Below are 21,073 nucleotides of genomic sequence, written 5' to 3' on the forward strand. Positions count from 1 at the left end.
TTTACTAAATAACATGATGTTGTACGCTGGGGCACTTGTATTTGTTTGGAGAAATCCTGTTGAAATGGTTGTTATCTTTTATTTTTACTCTTTTATTTTGGGTGTCCATAGTAAAAAAGCAAGTAAGTAATTAAATAGAGGATTATTGAAATTCTGTCTGTCTTATCAGTCAGCTAGTTTGACGTGATTATTAAAGCTGGATATATTGACTGTAATAACCTATGAGTTAATGGCTCACCCCTCTTCTACCCCCCTCGCTTTCCTCAGGAACTGGAACGGGTGATATGCTTCCAGAAATAGCGCAAATTTTCTTCAGGATTAATAGAATGAAATAACTTGATTTTTTTTCCCCCTCTCCCTCAGGTTGCCCTTGTTCTCCTTTTCAAATCAAATGTCACATTGACTCAAATCCGGCATTGGAAGCATGTGGGGAACTGCAGCACATCAGCCCGGCGCAATGTATGCATCAAACTGGAAGGAAGCCCAAAACCAAAACTCCACTGGCCAAAATGCATCCTCTGCAGAAACCCCAAGGCAAGTCGCTTTGTCCTTCTATCAGGTGTACAAGCTTCTATGGCATGTGAAGTGTAATACTTTTAAATGAATTGTTTTAATTGTAGGTCACAGCAAAATGGTTATTTTTATGTTCTAAGGTTCAAGTACAGCTGGTAGAGTTTTATTATCTTCATTTTTTTCCAATGTTAGATAACCTCTTAGGGAAGTCTTCAAGAAAAAATCAATTCAGGAATAACAGATTACTTCACTTGTCAATTTGTATTTCCTGTACTGTTGTTACACCTCATGCAGCTGTGAAGTGTAAGTTTAATTTAGCAATATTGTTTTCATTCTTTATTAATTTTTTTTAAGCATTTAGGTAAGAATAGCTTATTGTTTAAACCTGGTCTGTTTTCCATTTATTGTAAGAAGTATGCATAGCAACAGGAAATGCCTAAATGGAACGAATGTATTTTAAAAATGAGAAATAGAAGCTAAACCAGTCTCATGCGAGCGTAGCATGTGGGCTGTGGTAATTCCACAGACCTGCCAGACACATAGTCAGATAGGTGTCAATCCCAAAGTATGGTAGAAGAGAGGCCGGGAAGAAGCATGTTCCAGCTGGTCTCCAGGCAGGTCTTCTGGTCTCCCCAGGCTTTTCTTCCCTAAAACTTCTGAATTCTAAAAAAAGATTGCAGTAGATTTCTTGAAAGAGGATAAATTGTTTTCATGTTTCTCCATCAGTGAAATGACACATGGTCTCTCTTTGCAATGTCAGTTTGTCAGGTGCCTCCACTGGCACCACTCCCTGCTTTGTAGAATTGGTTGAAATATTGTATATAATGGGTGCTTGCCTTAAGGTAATTGTGGATGCAGAAAGCGTGTAGTTTGAGAGGTGTTTGGAGCAAAGAAGGGTGAGCCCAAGGAAGATACTAAGGTCATAAACCAATTTTTTTTTTTTTTTTTTTTAAGAAACATGTCCATGTGATAGATGGTCATTGTCACATGAGAAAAAGAGAAGAGGTATTTTGGTCACCGTTAGGGTGTGTTGTATATACTGAGCCTCTGCACCACCACTCCCTCTCGATTCAAATGCCTATACGAAAGCAATTTTCTGCTACTCATTCAGCCTTAAATAACTACAAAGAAAGTAACGTATTTTCTGATTCTGGAAGTAGACCTTAAATGTTAGTATGCTAGTTCATGCTTGAAACATCTCACAAAGTCCATGTTTTTATGGAACTTTTGCCTTCAGGTCTTGGTAGTCCATGAATGGAATGCTTCCAACATGTGGGTGTTCCATGAATGTTGTTAACACTAACAATAAAAAAGGAATAGCAGAAGTGTCTGTTCACTAAGAAATGGAGTGAATTCGACTGGTGGAGATACTTTCCTGTTGTACTGATTGCCCGGATTTCCAATTACTGAGGACCTAACTTGGTTTTCATATGTAAGTGTTTCAGAAAAGTTGGAGGGAGCTTACTTAGCTTGATTCAAGTCATGCTTAAAAGTTACTCAAGTAGATTAGTATGATCTCTTTCCATCACTGAGATAAGTACTATCTTCTGCTTCTTTCTGCTGCTCACATGCATCCAAGCTCTCTCTCCCATTACAGCCATAACCAAAGAAGAACCTTAGAACCAACGAACCTCTTAGAACCAAAGAAGTCAGTGTATTTTACTGGCTGGTTAATGCTCTGAAAAGGATGGGAATTCGTTGATGAGCTGAAATAAATGCCCAAAGGCAAAACGCTTTCTTGACTAGTTACTCTTGATAATACTTTTTTGATTGAACTCAGTTTGTTTGGCTTCTTGATGTCACTGTAAAAGTTGTCCAAGAGGAAACAGGAGTCCCAATGAAAACTCCCCTGAGAGGCTGTTGTGTAGTACCCAGTACTCGAAAATCAGACCACCTAATGTTGTCTCAGACTGAGCCAGGTCAGCCAAAGCTACAAATTGGCATTACAAGTCTCGGTCACGGATGTGCCAGTCTATTTCCAGAAAGACACTTCTTTGTCATAAATTTTAAATAATGATTTTATTATTTCACTTCTTTATAATAAAACGACTTTGAAAAAGTATCTGCAATCAGCTTACATATGACAGTAGAGAACAATATGTACAATACTTTGGAAGGAAGGGAAGATGGTACCGTTTTTTTTCTATTCACTTCTATTGACTTTGTAATTTGAAATGGCTTTTCTCCCTTGTATAGTTCATTGATCTCCTTTTACTGTATGGTTTGAATACCCAGTAAAGAAAGGAAAACACTTAATGCCTCTCCAGGAAAATTAAATTGTCAAAATAAAAATAAAAAAAAGTTGTTTTCATTAAACTTACTGTATTGAATTTGACGTTTTTCCTGTAAACCATCCTTGCTTCCTCTTGGTGGCCGTGTCCAAAAAAAAGTAGTTGTGACAGTGTGGTTCATGTCCCTGCAGCAGACATAAATTTTTCCTCAGTTTTTTGTTGGTATTTTTATGCAAGAACCTTTCTTCTCAGGGCTTTCTCCCTAGAGCTACTTGGATGCCTCATTAAGGCCTGTATCGGGTTGATTTGTTGGGTGGGATGTGCTGGCATCACCACCTGAGACTTTAGGAGCAGCTCTCTACCCCCACCGAAGGCTGTGCTGTTGGGTCATTTGTTCTTTTTTTGAGTATATTCACTTCCCAGGGGATAACCCTTCATAGTCTGCTTCCTAATGTATATTTTTTTGGTCTCTTCTTGTCAAGGGACCTTAACTGAAATAAATCTGCAGGTATGACTCACAACACTTGAATTCGTCTTAGGTCCCCCCAGCTTTTCCAGTGAGTCAGAGCAGACCCACCACCGCTGGAATGATTGATGGAAATGTCTCCATCAAGTCGCTCATAAATATGTGTTGACTGTTTGCATTACTGTAGAGGAGGCACTGGGGAGAGGGAAATTCATGGCTGGGGGGGCTGAAGCAATGCAGAGGCTGAGACGCTTGTTTGGCGATGAGGGAAGGGTCCTTATTCCCTGCTGGTTTACAGGGTCAAGCCTGCACTGTGTCTTCTCCCACATATTTAACCATGCCTTTCTCTTTTCTAATCCTCTCCTGCTGCTTCTTGTTATTTCACTCGTTCCTAAATGTGGAGAAGAGGAGGCTGGGGGGAAACCTTATGGCTCTCTACAACTACCTGAAAGCAGGTTGTAGCCAGGTGGGGATTGGTATCTTCTCCCAAGAAACAGGTGATAGGACAAAAGGAAACGGCCTCAAGTTGTGCCAGGGGAGGGTTAGGATGGATATTAGGAAAAATTTCTTCGCCAAAAGGATTGTCAAGCATTGGAACAGGCTGCCCAGGGAAGTGGTGGAATTGCCATCCCTGGAGGTGTTTAAAAGATGGGTGGATGTGATGCTGAGGGACATGGGTTGGTGGTGGGTTTGGCAGTGTTAGGTTGATGGTTGGACTCAATGATTGTGAAGATCCCTTCCAACCTAGACAATTCTGTGACTCTGCAACAAAGATTTTGTGTCTTGGTTTCTGCCTTCTCCACATAGCTGTGGGCTGCTATATGAAACCTTCAGGAGGAGGAGGAGCAGGGAAATGCCATTCCAGCAGCCTTCAGGCACCACCTGAAACATGCTCCATAATACTAATATCTCTTTTGGGCTTACTTTCTTCTCTCTATCAGTTTACTTGTCTGTGTACAGGATGGGCACTCGAAGCTGCATCCAAGATCCCGCTGCTTTATGGCTGGGGCCTGGAGAACAAAAATAGCAGCATTGGTTCCTGCTTGAGCTGGGACTCATGGAAGGTTGCTTCAGAGCATGGGCAGGGGTTCTGCTTGGCCTTCCACTTCAGGTCCTGGATCCCTACCTCAAAGCAGCATCTTCTTTTTTTCTCAGGGCTGACGATGAGGGCGCACATACAGATAAGCTCATCTGGTGTTGCTTGGGTTTAGCGTGCAGATCTTTGATTCACTCTTCTGTAGAAGTCTAAAATGGTTCCGAGTTTGAAAGTCCATGTTGCGATATGTAACATCACTTCCTTGTCAGTTCTGGATGTAGGCTTTTTGTGTCAGCTCTGGAGTAGACATCTTGCGTGGTTTAAATTTTGTTTCTTAAGTAGTGCTTGCTAAAGTCAGCGCCTTTGCCTCTGTGCTGATGTCGCCATTTCTCCAAATTATTTCAGCAAATCAAAATTCAAAACTAACAAATGTGGTTTCCTCCTTCCTTTTTGTTCAGTGCAGAGTGTGTTGTCTCAGGTGATTTGAGTGGAGTCCACTAACAGGAAGGATGTAAACTGTTCACGTGGACAGCAGTGAGACTCTTAAACGCTTTGGTAGTGAGCTTTTGAGTGTCGTGGACCAGTCTGAAATTGTGAAGGGCCTGATAGTGTGGGGTGGGTTCTGGTCTGTGTGCCTGCTGCCTTATCCACCTTCTATAAAGAGCTTAGAGTTTGCCTTTTCTGGCTAGATGAGCCAGATGGCTGCATGGATACTTGTTGTAGGTTGTTTTGGTTTGTTTTTACAAGGAGAAATGTGGCCAGGTATTCATTCATCAAGTGGTTTGGGAGTGAAAACCTGGTGAACAAAACATAGAGCTCCACCGTCTCATTTATATGCAAGATGGTTTTCTTTTCCTGCTTCCCTGTTATTCCTGCATGAGATAGGTTTTGTGGTGGTGTTTTCAAAATTGAACTCTAACACCTTAATTTTAAGACAGGAATTTCTGATGGTTTTGGAGACTGGGCAAATCAATCCTTTTATAGGAAGTGTCTCATCAAAGCTCAAATCCTTAGAAGATCTGATTTTGTTCTTTGGTGCTGAAATAAACTCAAGTAATGTAGGTAGCTTAGAATCTAACCTGTACTCAGAGCTCAAAAACTCTTTAACAGTCCTTCATCACTGACCTCAGACAAGGACTGTCTGAAGCAGGTCCCCATCCGCTGGAGTAGGGAGGACATCTGGGCTGATGTGGAGCTTAGAAGAGATGCACAGCCTTCTTCAGGGTAGGGACAACAGGAATTGGCTTTTTTGGGGGCATATGCCTCCGTTTAGCCTCCTAAAGAAAGTAACCCTGAAATTACATTCAGAACAGTTGCTAATTAAAGCACCATTACAATGTTAATCACATTATGCTGGTGTGCCATATGGTCCATTTAAAAATTGTAAATGCTTGAAATAAATTGTTCTTGAAAATGTTGTTTAATAAAACACGTATTTAGGGTTTCCTCATTTAATATGTTAACTCTTTGGATAGTCTAGAGCGGGGGGGATACTTGGCAGCGCTGCCCCAAGTGGCGTCTGTTTTGGGAGTAATCGCGCAGTTGGTTTTCCTGCCTTCTAGCGCCAGGTCTGCCTTGGTGAGCTTGCTTTCACTGCATGAAGCTAGAACAGCACGTGAACCTGTTGCCATGGCTTACTGCTTGCGTATTTCCAAAACCATTAACTCTGCAATCAATATAAGGTCTGAATGAATTTTTAAAAATTACATTGCATTTAAACTATGTTACATTTTTTTAAAATACTGTATTAAACTTTTTACCTTCGCCTCCTAGTGAATCCATAAGCAAAACAGATACGTTTTTACAACATGTTTTATTTATATTGTACATAACTCAACATAGAACCAAAAGAGGAAGGAAATTTATGAAGACTACACCACAGAAGAGATGGGGGAGGGAGAATGAAAGGAAGAAAAGCTATTCTGTTCTGCCTGTGGCGTTTTTGACCAAGCAAAGACAAGGCACTGAAATCCACGGTGGGATTGTTTTTTGATGGCTTGTTTTGGGTTGCAGTTTTTTTGGTTTGTTTTTTTTTTCCCCCAGTATAAGAGAGTCAACAGAGTGCCTGCGTTTTGAAAAGTCATGGGAGGGGAAACGCGTTAGTGTGATTGAGATGGTGAGCACATTTGCAAAAACGAAGCATGATCTGTGCATCCTGTTTGGTAACAAGGAAGCGGTAAAGTTCTGCGAGCCGCTCGGTTCGTTAACATGTCGGGTACAGCTCTAGAAATACAAAATAGAAGCCTGTCGTATTTCTTTAGCGTACAGCAGCTTGCTTTGGTGTAAGAAACGCTTTGGGACTGCACTTGTGCAGTTTGTAAAGGATGGTGAAGGAACGGATACCCCTCATTCTGCATTGAGCACTTGGATTTTATTCCCAGTTTAGGATAAAGAAGATGGAGATTTATCCTCCTGTTTTTTTCCCTCTCTGTTACTAGTACCTCCTAAGCCTGTCCATCTCAAACCTGGGCAAGAAAGAATTCCTCCTGCACCTTCTCGGCCTTTGCCAGCTGATCCCAAGTCATCAAGGAGCTTAGCACCTGGAGAGGAAGAAATACCAGTATCGGCAGGAGTCAACACGCTCATTGAGAAATTTGAAAGTATTAGGTAAATATGGCTTTGCGAGTTCTGCTCTAATCTCCCTTTTTGGCATTTTTAACTTAGACTATAACAGTAGAAAACAATTGTAATTATCATGTAGAAACTCCTCTTAGGATGTTTTCTACTGGAAATGTAAAACTTGACTGACTACACAATTATTTTATATTTTTCATAAAACCATGTATTTCAGCAACTTCTAGTTTGTAACATACAGTTGTTCTTAAGAAGCTTGAGACCTGCTGAGTTTGGTAAGTGTTCTACCAGAAACAAGTAGCCCAGAGTCTGCTTTCAGTAAGTAGAGTTGATGTCAGGATTGGGTTTTGCATTATGGGAACTTGATTATTGTGATATAAAATATTGAGTTTTCTGTCTGAGATTCAATAAACTTCAGACATACTGTTAGCTTGCTTCTTGGGGGGAGGGGAGAGTTAAATAGCAAAGTACTGTGAAACAACGTCGTGGAGAACAGCATTTCCTCCATAACTTTATGTATAAGAGACATTAAATAGGATAAAATATAAGTATTTTGCTGTAAAACCAGCTCATTTTACAAACACATGAAAACTCTCTCTGAAGACCAAATCTGCCTGATGGAGCTAAGTGGGGTTTTTTGTAAAGAGGGGGATGGAGACAGAGACACCATACTGTGCCTTAGAGCATATTATCACCTGGAGGAACCTGGTAAGGTGTCTTTTGAAAAGAAAAACTCATGCCTGCTTGTGCTTCAAAAACATCCTCTCTCTGGCAGAAACTGCCTTGGCCCAAAAACTTTTTTCTGTTGAAGAACGTGAGTTCCTGTTTAAATGAACCCACAACCAAACACTTCTTTTAAAAGGTGATTCCTCCCTCGCCAAACCTCCAAATCAGGCTGTTCTTCAAGGCAGTGTGGGAAGTAGGAAGGGACGGGGGTGCTGGTGGTGCCGTTTCAGTAAAACTTCTGGCTTAGGGGTGGTGTGGTTTTATCTGAAATTGTTGGGTGAATATTATGACAGCAATGTGCACACACTTGCCTCCTAGGATTGTAAAGGGGGCGCAAGAAATACAATTAGAATCAAATGATAATTGGGCCCTCTCTCTTTTGGGGCACTTTTGAAACCTCTGAGTGTTAATAGGAATGACTGTGGTTCTTTCTCTCCACCCACAGGCAACCTGTACATATTCTTCAAAGAAACCAGCTAAATTTAGCTCTTAAGATGGAGCCTGGCCTGGACTCCTCCAAACAGCCAAGCTCGTGTGACTGTGACATGGTGGCTTCCAGCAGCTCTTCCACAAATGAAAAAAGTGAACCGGATGAAAACGAGCCAGATGTACCATGCGGTGCAGATCTATCTAACACAGACATAATGAAAATTAAAGAGCTAAGCATAGGCGATAGCAAAAGCCATGAAGACTGTACTGCTGTGACTGTGAGCAAAGAGCCCTCTGAAGAGCTTGGCAATAAAGACTCAACTGCAGAACTGAACGGTAACGGTAAAATTCCCAACAGAGACAGTGGCATCGACAGTCCTTCTTGTAGCGTGGCAGGGGAAACTTTCCCCAGCGAAGATGGTGCAGAGCAAAAAAAGCCCAGCGTGGCTGGAAACCCAGGGGAAATGGAACCTGACAAAAAAGGCACCAAACCTTCCTCTGCAGAGCAGAAGAGAGACTCCACCCAGGATGAAGACAGTGACATTGATGAAGGAAGCAGTGAGGAACAGGAGACAGCAGAAGTGCCAAAGGTAGAATATTTGGATGTAAACAAGGTAAGGTAGTTTATTCGTTACTGTTGCTGTGCTCTGAAACCAGTTCCTGACTCTGGCCAGAGATCCCTTGCACCACTCTCATACGTTGTTTGGGTTTTTTGGTTGGTTAGTTTTACGTCAAAGGGTCATGACAGTCATTACAATTTACTGCTTGATGCAGGTCATAACTTGTTCCTGGCCTAGTATCTTACAAAAAGATTCCCAGTCTTGATTTAAAAGGTTTCATATAAGAGAATCCATCACAGCCAGGGGTCAGTTGTTGAAGTTTAAATGCTTTTGTAGGTAAGACTCACACCTTGTGTTTCTTGTTTGGGTTTGTTTACGTTCAGCTTCTGGTTGTTAGATCATGTTGTTTTCCGTGGGCCTCCATGATATGCGGAGGGCTAATTGGATAGCATATCTTGCAGGGTCAGGGTCTTGCATCCTAGTAGGACATGCGTGATGGAAATCTCTTCTAACAGTAATTTATTCATTTTTTTTACACAAAGCCTGTGTTTCTGTTGATGTGACTACTTTTGAGTGCAAAGAAGTTGTTTTGAGGGTTGTCATATGAAATTACTCTTCAGGAAACTGTAGCTAGAAGAGATTTTCTTTGAGTCCAGAGTAATGTAGTCCAGGCTGTTGTGTATTTGCTGCAGCTGTATAAGGTTAATGGCATATTCTTTTGATTATTTATCAAGACAGTTATTTAAAGAATATGATGAGCGCTAGCAACTAATGAACTGTAGCTAGTGAACTGCAGTGTTCACACCTCAGATTGTGCAAATCAGGTGGTTCTGTTGAAATCACCAAATATATCCTGATTTGTGTGTGTCAAGAGACTGTCCCTTGGGAAATGTGTGAGTTAAAACTAATTCAGTAGCTTCTGGGTCAAATTGGCCAGTGACTATTGAAGAGCGATGAAAATTGCACATGGGTAGATGATGTGCAAGAAGTTCTGTCTCTCAGAGTTGACAAGTACAGTTTTAGAGTATGACTAATGCTCTGTGGTGTCCCCTTTTTTCCCAAGAATAGAAGACAGCCTGGTGAGGCAAATGTACCTACAGGAAGGTATGAAAAAGCCCCAGGCTTTCTCTCGTGAGTGCATTGCTTTATGCTGCCTGGTGTGGCTGGGCTCACCTGCCATTCATGCCATTCAGACACTGCCATTGCAGCCTGGGACTCTCCAGTACCTCATTGTCATGCTGCTCTTTCTGCAAATTTGGTGAATGTCGATCCTGCCAGGTGCTAGCGTGAGGTTAGTCAGACGGAAGCGGAGAGGACCCAGCAGACTAGGAAGCAATGAGGGACCAGAGGAACCAGATCTGTTTGGACAAACTCAACTGCTTTCTGTAGATGGGGGGGATGTGATCTGGTTTGTCTCTCTACCAGTCTGCAGTCCCACCTGGCAGCTGGTGTAGATTCATGAGGAGGAACCTGTCACAGAATCACAAAATGCTAGAAGTTGGAAGGGATCTTCAGAGATCATCTAGTCCAGCCCCCCTGCCAAAGTACATTTGGCATGAGCAGGTTGGACAGGGTCACATCCAGGCGGGTTTTGAAGATCTCCTGAGTGGGAAACTCCACAGCCTCTCTGGGCAGCCTGTGCCAGTGCTCTGCCACCCTCAAAGTAAAGAAGTTTTTCCTGGCATTCAAATGGAATTTCCCATGTTCCAGTTTGTGCCTGTTGCCCCTTGTCCTGTTGCTGGGCACTACTGAAAAGAGTCTGGCTCCATCCTCTTGCCACCTCCCCTTTAGATAGTGTTAAGTATTGCTGGGATCCTCTCTCAGCCTTCTCTTCTCCAGGCTGAACACCCCCAAGTCTCTCAGCCTTTCCTCATCAGAGAAGCTCCTGTGCCCTGATCATCTTCATAGCCCTCCCCTGGACTCCCCAGTGCCCTGATCATCTTCATAGCCCTCCCCTGGACTCTCTCCAGTAGTTCCTTGTCTTTCTTGAACTGTGGAGCCCAGAGCTGGAAAACCATCAGGCTGTCCCACCTCCTTGAGAGCCAGGGAGAACACCTTTCCCTTGGCACTGCGTATGTCAGAGATGACTGCCTGGGCATGGAAGGCTGCAGTGCAGATTGCCTTGGGCTTGCGCAGGAGTAAATGCATGGCAATGTGCATCAGGAGGGGCAGCAGGACTGCAGGGTCTGCACTGCCGAAGGAGACCTCTGCCTTTTATCTTATATGGAAGAATTTAAGAGGGTGCATGGCAGGAAACATCTTAGTGGTGGAGATTCCAATTAACATCTGTATATTAGCATCTATATTAATCCCTTGGCATCTGGTATCTCTTCAGTAGTCTGCAGGTGAAAGCTTGTTTACATCTCATGGGCTGATAAAACACAGTTACGAGGTCATACTTCTCTTGTAGCTTGCTCGGTGAATTTATAAAAGAAAGAGATCTCTAGTGGAAGATTTTTTTTTTGTTTTCTTCTGCCAGTCTTCTTTCTGAAGTACATTTATGCGATACACTTCATTTATGTGAGGCACTTCAGGTTCTCCCTTGGATTTTTACTTGATTTCACCTTCAAAAAGGAATTTTTGACACTGACCAGGCTACACTAAGTTAGCTTGGTTTTGCAGCCATGTGGAGGGGGAAGGCTTAGAGAGATCTGCTGCCTCTTCTGTAGCATAAGGATTGTGCCCTCTTCTGGGGACACGGTGTGTGAAGCCAATTTGTGTGTTAGGTGTCCATACTGTCCTCCCACTCTCTCCGCGTTGATTCTGTGGCAGATTTGGGACATTATGGACTAAGGGTTAGGGTAAAGGGCCATAGCTTCCGGCAACAAGAGCCAATGCAGTTCAAAGTTGACTTGTTCAGTGGTTATTCTTAGGCTGGAAGTTCACACCACCTTTGACAAAACCGTTAATTTTCCAGAAAACAAGGTACCTGCCCTGGAGACCCCAGCCCCTTCAGGAAGCTTTGTCTCCAGAGCCAGTGTCTTTTTCCTGCTTCCCCCTTCCCACTGCTAGTACATGCAAGTACTTCCTAGAATATGCAAGTTTCCAGAAAGCTTTGTTACAGTTGAAGGTGGACGCATAAGAGGTACAGCTGCAGAATGATTTAATGATGCTCAGTAAATCCTAGGATATCAAGTTAAGTGAAGCTCATGAATAAACATAAGCAGGAAAAAAATAATCAGATTTGCTTTTTTGTTATCTAATTTTCTACTTTGGATATCTCTTCGTCCACAACCTGAGCTTTCACACATCCCATGGCTAGTGAAGTAACGTTGCCTGATGTATGACATGTATTGTTTTATTTAGTCTAGGTTTAACTCTGCGGTGTGATGTGGCTTCCTTTGGGAGTCTGCAGCTCAGTCTAACAGGTCCCACTATTAGCACACAATTATTGCAATATGTTTTAAAATCTCAGGAGTGACTTTCTGGGATTTCCAGTTATCTTTTATCAAAATGAAACTGAACAAGGGGAACTTATTAGTTTTGATAATGTCTCAGAAAGTGTCAGGAGCTCCAAGAACAAGGTGTGTTAGCCTTGATGGTTACAAAAAAAAAAAAAGAAATTACATGAAAGTGAGACTGAGGGGCTGTCATGCTCTGTAGTCATATACCCAAGGCCTTTGCTGACTGCTTGAGAGCGATGGAGTAATGCTTCTGAGATGGCTAACACTTCCTCATATCTTTTTGTTTAGGTATTTTTCACTAAGAGTAATATGTGCTTGTTAGTAATCACCAAAAAATGCCTTTCTCCATCTGTCCTGCTTCCTGCTGGGTAAAATAGTAATAATGAAGTCCACATGGACCTTATACAGTCACTGACACACGCTTCCATTCTGCCTGTACGGAGCTGGAATTTCACTTCTGATTTCATTGTACGGTCTGTGTTGGGAAGTTTGGCCTGCAGTGCTGCAAGGCAGACCTTTGGGTGAGATTATATCCAGGTATATTCTGGAAAAAAATTTGCATAGGTCAATGTTTTACTCACAATGCTGTTTAAGAAAAATGAGATATGTTCTCATCATCCTTTTTTTTTTTTTTTTTTTACATACTCTAAGGAAAATAAAAACTCAATACAACAGAGACGACAACCAAGCATAGGATAACTTTTCCATGTTGTTTTCAGCATTTTTGAGTAGGAAGTTGTTTATAATCTTTCTGGGATTTTCTGCATTCTTTGTAGGGGTGACCAGTGGGGTTTTGAAGCATAACCATATATGATTTTAACCTAAGCTATATCCCAGCGGCTTTCTTGCAAGATTCACTGAAAGCCTCTTATGATAGAGATGCTTACTGACTAGGGTTGTGTGCAGCCAGTTGTGTGAAAAATGGTTGCTGCAGGGTATTGCCCAAGTTTTCTCGTAGCAAGCCTTTGTTTTTCACTTTAAATTTTCTTTTCAAATTTGCTTTTCTTGATAGCCAGGTCCATGAATCTGTGGCCCAGGCGTGCTGGGCAGGTGCCCAGCCAGCTCAGGGAGTGGGTTGGCAGGAACCAGTGATGCTCTTGGGGCCGCTTAAATCATCCCAGCATGTGTCAGTCCCCAGTCTGTATCGGGGATGGGGGTATTTCAGGTGAGAACCTATTCCCACCACAGATGTGAGTCTGACCTTTATGAGAAGCTGGTTTTGTTTGCTTTCCGGCTGGCCTTTCCTTTTTCTTTAAAATGTTTTACGGGCAATTACAGCTGGCAATGAATTTTTGAACCTTTCCACAAAGAAGTGAAAGAGCCTCATGCGAGTGCTGCTTCAAGTGCTGGAGTGAGCTTCCTGTGTCGTGAAGTCAACAACTACCGCTTCCCTTTTTGCATCTTTCTTGTCGTCCCACCAGCTGAGCTGTTTGAACAAGACCCTGCTGGTGATGTACAGTTGTAATGTATGGCTGTGGAGGATAGTCCTAACGTGCCGTGGCCGCAAGCACATTGGGCAAAGCAGGAGGGGAATATATTTACAAAAATGGAACAGCCTAAAATCCGCATAGGGTGGAAGGCTACAAATATTTTACATTTCTGTGTCATTTATGTGCCTTGTAAATGGTACATTGTTTTTCCAGGGCTTCATTAGTAAGGTTAAATATGCCTCACTGGTGTGACTCAAAGGCCTAAATAAGACTGTTACGTGAGGAATATAATCCACATTTGAGTTTGCAAATTTGTTTTACTTTTTCTTTAGAAACATAGACTATGAAATACCTCGTTCATAGTGAACTGAATTATAACTCAGTCTTTGTTAAAGCTGTCCAGCCGTGGCACAAAATAAGGTTAGAAGAATAGGTCTGCTTCATGTTCAGTTAATCTACTATTTCATTTAAAACTTTCTGTCCATTGAAAGGCAAATGTGTTGCAAATTAGTCTGAAAAACATGCCTATTTCTGCCACTAGCAGAGACAGCAACTGAAGATAGAGTCGCTCTTTAAAACTGAGCTCAAGCTGGGATTCTGTTCAGCCCTTGTTTGGTATTTAAGCAGATGTCAGCAACTTTCTCGGAAATATAAACTGAGTCGCAGATGGTGAAGGTCAGGAGGTTAAAAAGTGCCTGCGCTGTGTGAAGATTTACTTCTGAGAACAAATGTATTTGGTTGGAAATAATTATATTTCAAATACTGAATTCAGACAAAGCAAAGGATGCTCTTGGCGGCTGGCGTGCCAGCCTGGTTACGTCAGTGCCTTTCGTTCAGGCACTGTTCTGCACCCAGCAAAAGTGGCAAATAAATTCTTTCTCAGTGAAAGATCCTCATAGTTATTGGAATTTGAATGGCCAGCCATGCGTTTCATTATCACTTCTCTGAGAGGTGACTCTGCCCCTCTACTCTGCTCTGGTGAGACCACACCTGGAATATTGCGTCCAGCTCTGGAGCCCTCAACAGAAGAATGACATGGACCTGTTGGAGTGGGTCCAGAAGAGGCTACGAAAATGATCCAAGGGCTGGAGCCCCTCTGCTGTGAGGACAGGCTGGGAGAGTTGGGGTTGTTCAGCCTGGAGAAGAGAGGGCTCCGGGAAGACCTTATAGCCCCTTTCAGTACCTGAAGGGCTCCTACAAGAAAGCTGGAGAAGGGATAGGATGAGGGATAATGGTTTCAAACTGGAAGAAGGGAGATTTAGGTTAGATATTAGGAAGAAATTCTTGACTGTGAGGGTGGCGAGCCCCGGGGGCAAGTTGCCCCAAGAAGCTGTGGCTGCCCCATCCCTGGAGGTGTTCAAGGCCAGGTTGGACGGAGCAACCTGGTCTGGTGGGAGGTGTCCCTGCCCAGGGGAGGTGGGTGGGAACTGCATGATCTTTAAGGTCGCTTCTAACTAAACCATTCTATGATTATAAGCTGTAGTATGTTGCATTTGCTTGTAACAAGTTCAAAGCTTTGTTGTGCTGTGACTTCTTTTTTTCTTTCCCCCTAAATATTAATACATGTCACATGAATGAATGGAGCAGGATGTTGTGTAGCATGTTAGAATAGCTTAAAATAGTATTTGAGTTTGCTTGAAATGATTTCAGTAGTGGGTAGGCAGAATGCGTGTTGAAACTTTGTTCGTGGCGTGGTTTCCAGTCTCCAGGTTTGTGCATAGAAAGAAAGAGATTGCTTTAAATGAAGACTGATGCTGTTTCAAATCCAGAAAAGCTATTCACCTTCCTTCAATTAATATGTATGTCATGGAACTGTGGGTACTTCATGGTAAGTGGTACCTCATGTCATGTAGGATACATGTGGGTCTGGTTTGTTTGAATTCATGGCTAGCTTTGAAAAGGTTTAGAGGTTTTTCAGTTGTAGTGCACTTTGCCTAAATGTGGGGAGGGTTTATTTAATTTTTTTTTGTCACCTTTGTTTAGAAACAAAACAAGGCAATGTTGAAAAAGCATAAAGAGAGCATTTAATTGGCATTTGCTAACAATCTGATGGTGGCCAGGGTTGTGTCTAGAAATGCCTGCCACAAATGCTAGTGAGTGCACAACAACAGGCATTGGGGATAGAAAGCGCTCTTGCTGGTGAGGGGCCCAGGTGCTTCCTGAACTGGGAACAGCCCTGTGTGTTTAATAGAAATCAGCAGGACTTCTACTCCACAGATTTGTCCGGTCCTTTTGTGAACCTGCATGAAGGTTTACCATCTGCAGTGACAAGCAGCTCGAGGAAGAAGCACCTCGGTAATTTTATAGGATGCTCTTTAGTTTTCCCACAGAAGAAATAGGAAAAAATTACACTGAGTTGACGCTGACTGTTCCATTAATCATCTCTCTCACCTTCATTGCAGTTGTTTCTTTCTTCCAGATCCGGCCCAGTAAATTTTCCCTGCATTTGATCATCCTTGCTGTGCCTTTTGGGTGTTTGTGTTCCCGAACACAAACCAGCCAGCCCTCAGTTCTGGCCCCTAGGTTTGGGATGGTTATATGTAAGCATGGCGTTTGAAGTCTAGACCCTTAAAAAGGTATCTAGAGTTTGTCAGAAAGCTAAAGCCTGTGTCCTAGTAATTCAAGTATTTTTAAGTACTTAGAGAGTGAAGAGTCTATGTAGCTTTTGGCTAAACTGTGAATGAAGTTGGTGCTTCATAACTGCATTCATATTTTTTAATTAGTCCTTTCTCATAGTATTTTTTTTAAATGAGCTTAACGAAAGACTTCTCTGAATGACCTGAGTTACATTACGGAAAATTCTTTCCAGGGAATTGGCCGGTGTTTAAAGCTGCACAAAAGTCTTAGAAATATGCCATATAGAGTAATGCTGCAGTGGCCAGGGAGACAAATCTGTGGCCAAACAGGTCTGGTTTCTAGTTTTCTTTTTAGTCACAGGACCTGAATCCAAAAAGGAGAACAGTTGATTTACAGTCTAGTGCCTTAGTTGCCAAATGGACTAGATGTATTTCCAGATTTGGAGGATGTTTCTGGTTCTTTATAGAAAAACATCATGAACTAAAGTGATGTCCTGACTAGCCATTGACTGTGTTACTAATTGCTCTTTCAACAACTAGCTTTAAAAATGTCCCTGGAGTAAACCAATCCTTTGATGAGGGACATGGAGCAGATTCTGAAATGTGTTAACCTCCTTCACTTCAGGCAGGAAATTTGGCCCACTGAGAAAATGGAAAAAAGAACAGTTGATGAAACTTGGGGTTGTAGGTGCAGACGGATTGTGTTATTTGTAACTTCTTTTTTTCAGTGCACAGAGCCCCAAAAGCTATTCAACATCGCAAATGAACTGCTCCATACAGAAGAAGCGTATGTTAAAAGACTCCATCTGTTGGACCAGGTAATTCAATTTTGAATAAACTCTGCTTGCTTTTCTGTGAGCAGCAGTGATGTCTCCTGTTCATCCCCTAGCCCAGTAGCGTGAGAATGACGTTTAGAGGTGGGAGATGGAGTTTGCTTGCCAGGCTGCATGCCATGGGTCCCAGAGGTAAGCTTCTGGCAGGCAGGTTCCCTGAGCAGAGGATTAGGCTGTCCAAAAGAGGAATGGCAAAGCAGCAGCCCGAGATACAGACACCATCAGCATTTGGTTCCTCCCTGAGGGTACGTGGAGAGGAAATCATGGGGACGCTGAAGGCACCGAGGAATGATGAAATCTGTGTTTGCTCTGTAATATGCAACAGGTTTGCGTTTTACTGAAATCAGCCCGCATGGGTCAGCCTTGTGCTCACAGCAAATTATTTCTTGGTTTTTTTACCCACTGTGTTTCATAATTGTTGTCCATCATGTTTACACGTGGGGATAAGGTAAAACTGGTGTGATGAGTCTGAACTTCCTTCCACATACACATCTACATGGCGTGGGCATTTCTGTAATTATCTCAAAGAAAAAAATACATGCATGTGCAGGAAAGAAGTCAAAATGAGGAGGAGTCCCATTGCTAACCAAGTGTTTCTAAAAATGAGGGGAAAAAAAAAAAGAAAATTGTCACCTTGCTAGAAGTTTTGTTAGAAGCTGTAATTTGCAGACCCCTCTACCCTCCAGCTCTAGGACCTCCATGGAAGACTTTCCAATGTTTTTTGGATGAGTAGACACTGTTTCAGAACCTTAGAAATCTAGGGAGTGTCTTTCCCTTTTGTTCAGTACAGTGTAATTTTTCCCACAGAGAAACAGAATAATCACGTGGTTTATTTTGCTTCACATAAGCAGGAGTAAGTGCTCTTCAGGGACTGGTTGTTCTTTGCAACTTGCACTCCCAAATGTAAGATGTCTGATCTTCTCAGTAGTTTCAATCTTTTTCAACTTACCCCTCAGATTTTCCTAATTTACGTCAATGGCCCATAGTCATAAATCTAACCCTAATTGGCTTAAGTTTTGTGAACCTCCTGAAAGACCCCAAGGACTGACTACCAGAAGTCAAAACTTGTAACTCTGTTCTAAGGCTTTGTAATATTGCAATCTAAAGCCAGTGTGTCTATGATTGTTTTTTATAAATATATGGTGGTGCTGTCTTCTTGTCTCATGCAGGTTTTTTGCACTAAGTTGTCAGAAGCAGGTATTTCATCTGAAGTGATAACGGGCATCTTTTCAAATATTTCTTCCATCTATTGTTTCCATGGACAATTTCTTCTTCCTGAGCTCAAAACAAGAATTACAGAAGAATGGTGGGTAACTTTCATTACAATTATTTTAAAAATATGTTTTCAAGAAACTGTAGCAACCGTAAGGCCTGGTCTAATTCTAGAGTTTCTAAATGTTTGATGCAGTAGTTCACTTGTTAGTTAATACATTAGTATGGAGTCTCTCAAGCATTTCTGAATACAGGAATAGATGTGAGTACTCAAAATTTCTAGATTATATTGTGAGATTTTTTTCCGTCCAAAATACTGCCCCAATTTGTTTTCCTTATTGTGTTTCCGCTCTCCCATTATTCCAGTACTTTGACATTGCAGTACTAGGAAGGAAGAAAACCTCTTATTTTGGCCCCATAGATGAAGTATTCTGGCCCCACTGTGACATTAATAAAGCGCACGCACTTCTTGAAGAAGGAAAATGCATCGTCATGTCACAGTCTAGACTTTGTGTGCCATGTTGGAGCCTTCATGAGAAACATCCATTTCATATTTTCTTTGATGAATTGTGTTATGGTTATATAAATTTTAATTTAATGTTAAAATTAGCATTATAAAAGGAAACCAATGGAAAATCTGGAGAGATAAGGTAGATGACTTCATATCTATAAATCTGCTTACGTCTTTTGTACAACCATTTCTGTTGTTGAACACCACAGCATTGCACAAGTTTTTACTCCAGAATTTGTTGCAGTTCTGTTCTACGAGATAATAAATACTATTGGTTACAATGTATATGTACTTTCGTAAAGAAAATTGTTGTGGGTTGGTTGTTATTTTCAGTGAGTAATAAAGGCCAAATACCAATTAAAATTTGGCGGCTCTAATAGGTTGTAGATGATGCAGAAATGCGGTGCTAGCTAGATAGGTTAATTTTAAGGCAGACCTAGGAAACTTGATTTGAGTTTACACGCTGGCTGTCCTGCAGTGGAAGGTGCAGATAGTGCTGACACAGTACCTTTCCAAGTACCCTAAATGCTGAAGACAAGACCGGAGTTCACATCTGGCTTTGCTGAGGCCAGTTTTCTCATAGTTCATCAATGACCCTAAGGGATAAATGAGTCTCAGCACGTTTGCACCTAACTTGCATTTACAGGGACAGCTATAATAAAAAGGGAGGAAAACTGGAGGGTTTAGAAGCCAGAAGAGGGCAGGAGCTTGTTAAAGGGCTGAAGGGGGTCTAGTGCGGTCAGATTACAAAGTCGCGAGTTCAGCGGGAGAGAAGAGCTGGGGAAAACAGCTGGCGCTCTGCCTGGCCCTAAATGTGGAGGAGACAGAGGTGCGTTGCTACCGCCACTGCCAGCCTGAGGGGGCCTCTAGGCAAACATATGTCTGGCCCCCCGGGACTACCCAGCTGAACTGAGTGATCTGTTCACGTTAAAAACTCTTCAGATGTTTGGCTATGGTGGAAAAGATTGTTTTTTAAAAGTAAAAGTTTTCCGCAAGTTTTTGTGCTGGACAGCAGAGGTATAGATATTTCTTCAGTGACACGTAGTCAGTTTGAATCTCATCTGCACTGAAGAGAGTGAAGGTGGGGGCAGAAATATCATCCTTTTGTACATCTGGATGGATGTTAAGGTTTCATCTAGGGTACCACATAGATTACTTTAAACTAAACTTAGCCTGAAATATCTTGACTGCATATGTGTGTAAGTGCTTGCGCATGAGGGAGACAACTGTGAAAGTCTTACAGTTGTGTTTTCTCGCTGAAGACAGCATTGATTTCCAGAGATTTCAGTGCTTACCTGTCTCTTTCTCACAGGACCGTCAACCCACGGCTAGGAGATATCCTACAGAAACTGGCTCCTTTTCTGAAGATGTATGGAGAATATGTAAAGAACTTCGACAGGGCAATGGACATGGTGAACACATGTATGCAGAGGTCCTCTCCATTCAAAGATGTTGTTCAGAACATACAGGTCAGTTCTTAATTGGCGTAATATGGCTTGGAGATCCTCATTTATTTGTGAGAGTTTATTTTTTTTTCCAGTGCTTGACACACAGTGTTTAGCTACAGGATAATACTGCTGTAATAGTAAAAATACACAATTTTAGTGGCAGTCCTTTCTTCTCTTTTGCTGTGTGGCACAGTTTTTTCACATAGGTAGCTTTTTCTCCACTCACATATTTAAGAGGAATATCAGAAGTCACAGAAAGAAACTTTGCCGTTGGCTCAGCAATTCCGACTGCGAACATGTCCATTTACAAACTCTTTTTAATTTCTCTTCCTCATTAATAATTTTAATTGCTTTTTAGTAAATACATTTTCATTCTGAACTGGCTGTCCTTGAGTTTGGGGGCGTCACTGGCAGCATCTGCTGTTGGTCTGATTTTTCTGAGCCTCATGGAGTGGCACGCAGCTCTTGGGGATCGCAGCTCTGCAGGAGGATGTTTAGCACGGATTTTCATGTGTTTTCCCTTAATTATACAAAAAGCTGTGTGGGGAGGAGGGAAGAGCTCTGCTTATGCTGGCGTATCTGTAAAACCTCTCTCTCCCCCTCAGGCCCTGGGCTAGCTGAAGGGGTGCAGCAGGCTCCAGCACACTTCCGAGCATCCCTCCACTGGGGCTGGGAAAGCAGATCCCGTCCTTTGGGAGGGGAGGGCTGGCAAGGAGCGGGTTAAGCAGAGCCGGGAACGCAGCTGCCTGCCCTCAATGGGAGGATTGTGGCTGGGCCAGCTGTCAGGAGTCAAGTAATCTCCCAGCAAGCTGGGAGAGGAGAGGCCCTGCACGGAGGGTCAGACAGAAGCTTGGAGGAGCAGGAACTGGGGAAGGTCCTCTTCTACCAGGCTCTCATTTCGTGTGGCCTTTTCTTAACCTTTTTTCTGTCTGTGCCCAGCCTGCTCTTGCTGAGGTGCTGTGCAGCAAGTGCTGTAAAAAAAACCAAAAGCACACAGGCGTTTTGCTGTCTTCAGTTTGTGCCAAGGTGCTGACATGACATTCTGAAGTGAAAATGAGTTTGTGACTGTTTTGCCTACAGCACAGGCATCTGCCTGCCCTAAAATTCATCTGTCTCTTCTCACC

At 42.4% G+C, this 21,073-nt stretch overlaps 1 protein-coding gene across 1 annotated transcript in view; it reads left to right on the plus strand.

Moving 5' to 3' along the window:
- Positions 1 to 369: 369 nt before the first annotated feature.
- Positions 370 to 21,073, plus strand: part of FGD3 (FYVE, RhoGEF and PH domain containing 3) — a 54,872-nt gene continuing 34,168 nt past the window's right edge. Inside the window, exons 1-6 of the mRNA XM_009889909.1 lie at positions 370 to 534; positions 6,685 to 6,853; positions 7,992 to 8,589; positions 16,674 to 16,763; positions 17,948 to 18,084; positions 19,814 to 19,970. Coding sequence (XP_009888211.1) covers positions 462 to 534; positions 6,685 to 6,853; positions 7,992 to 8,589; positions 16,674 to 16,763; positions 17,948 to 18,084; positions 19,814 to 19,970 — 1,224 coding nt within the window. The 5' untranslated portion in view covers positions 370 to 461. The remainder of the gene's footprint in view (positions 535 to 6,684; positions 6,854 to 7,991; positions 8,590 to 16,673; positions 16,764 to 17,947; positions 18,085 to 19,813; positions 19,971 to 21,073) is intronic.

Source organism: Charadrius vociferus, unplaced genomic scaffold, assembly GCF_000708025.1.
Source record: "Charadrius vociferus isolate BGI_N301 unplaced genomic scaffold, ASM70802v2 scaffold67, whole genome shotgun sequence".
Lineage (NCBI taxonomy): Eukaryota > Metazoa > Chordata > Aves > Charadriiformes > Charadriidae > Charadrius > Charadrius vociferus.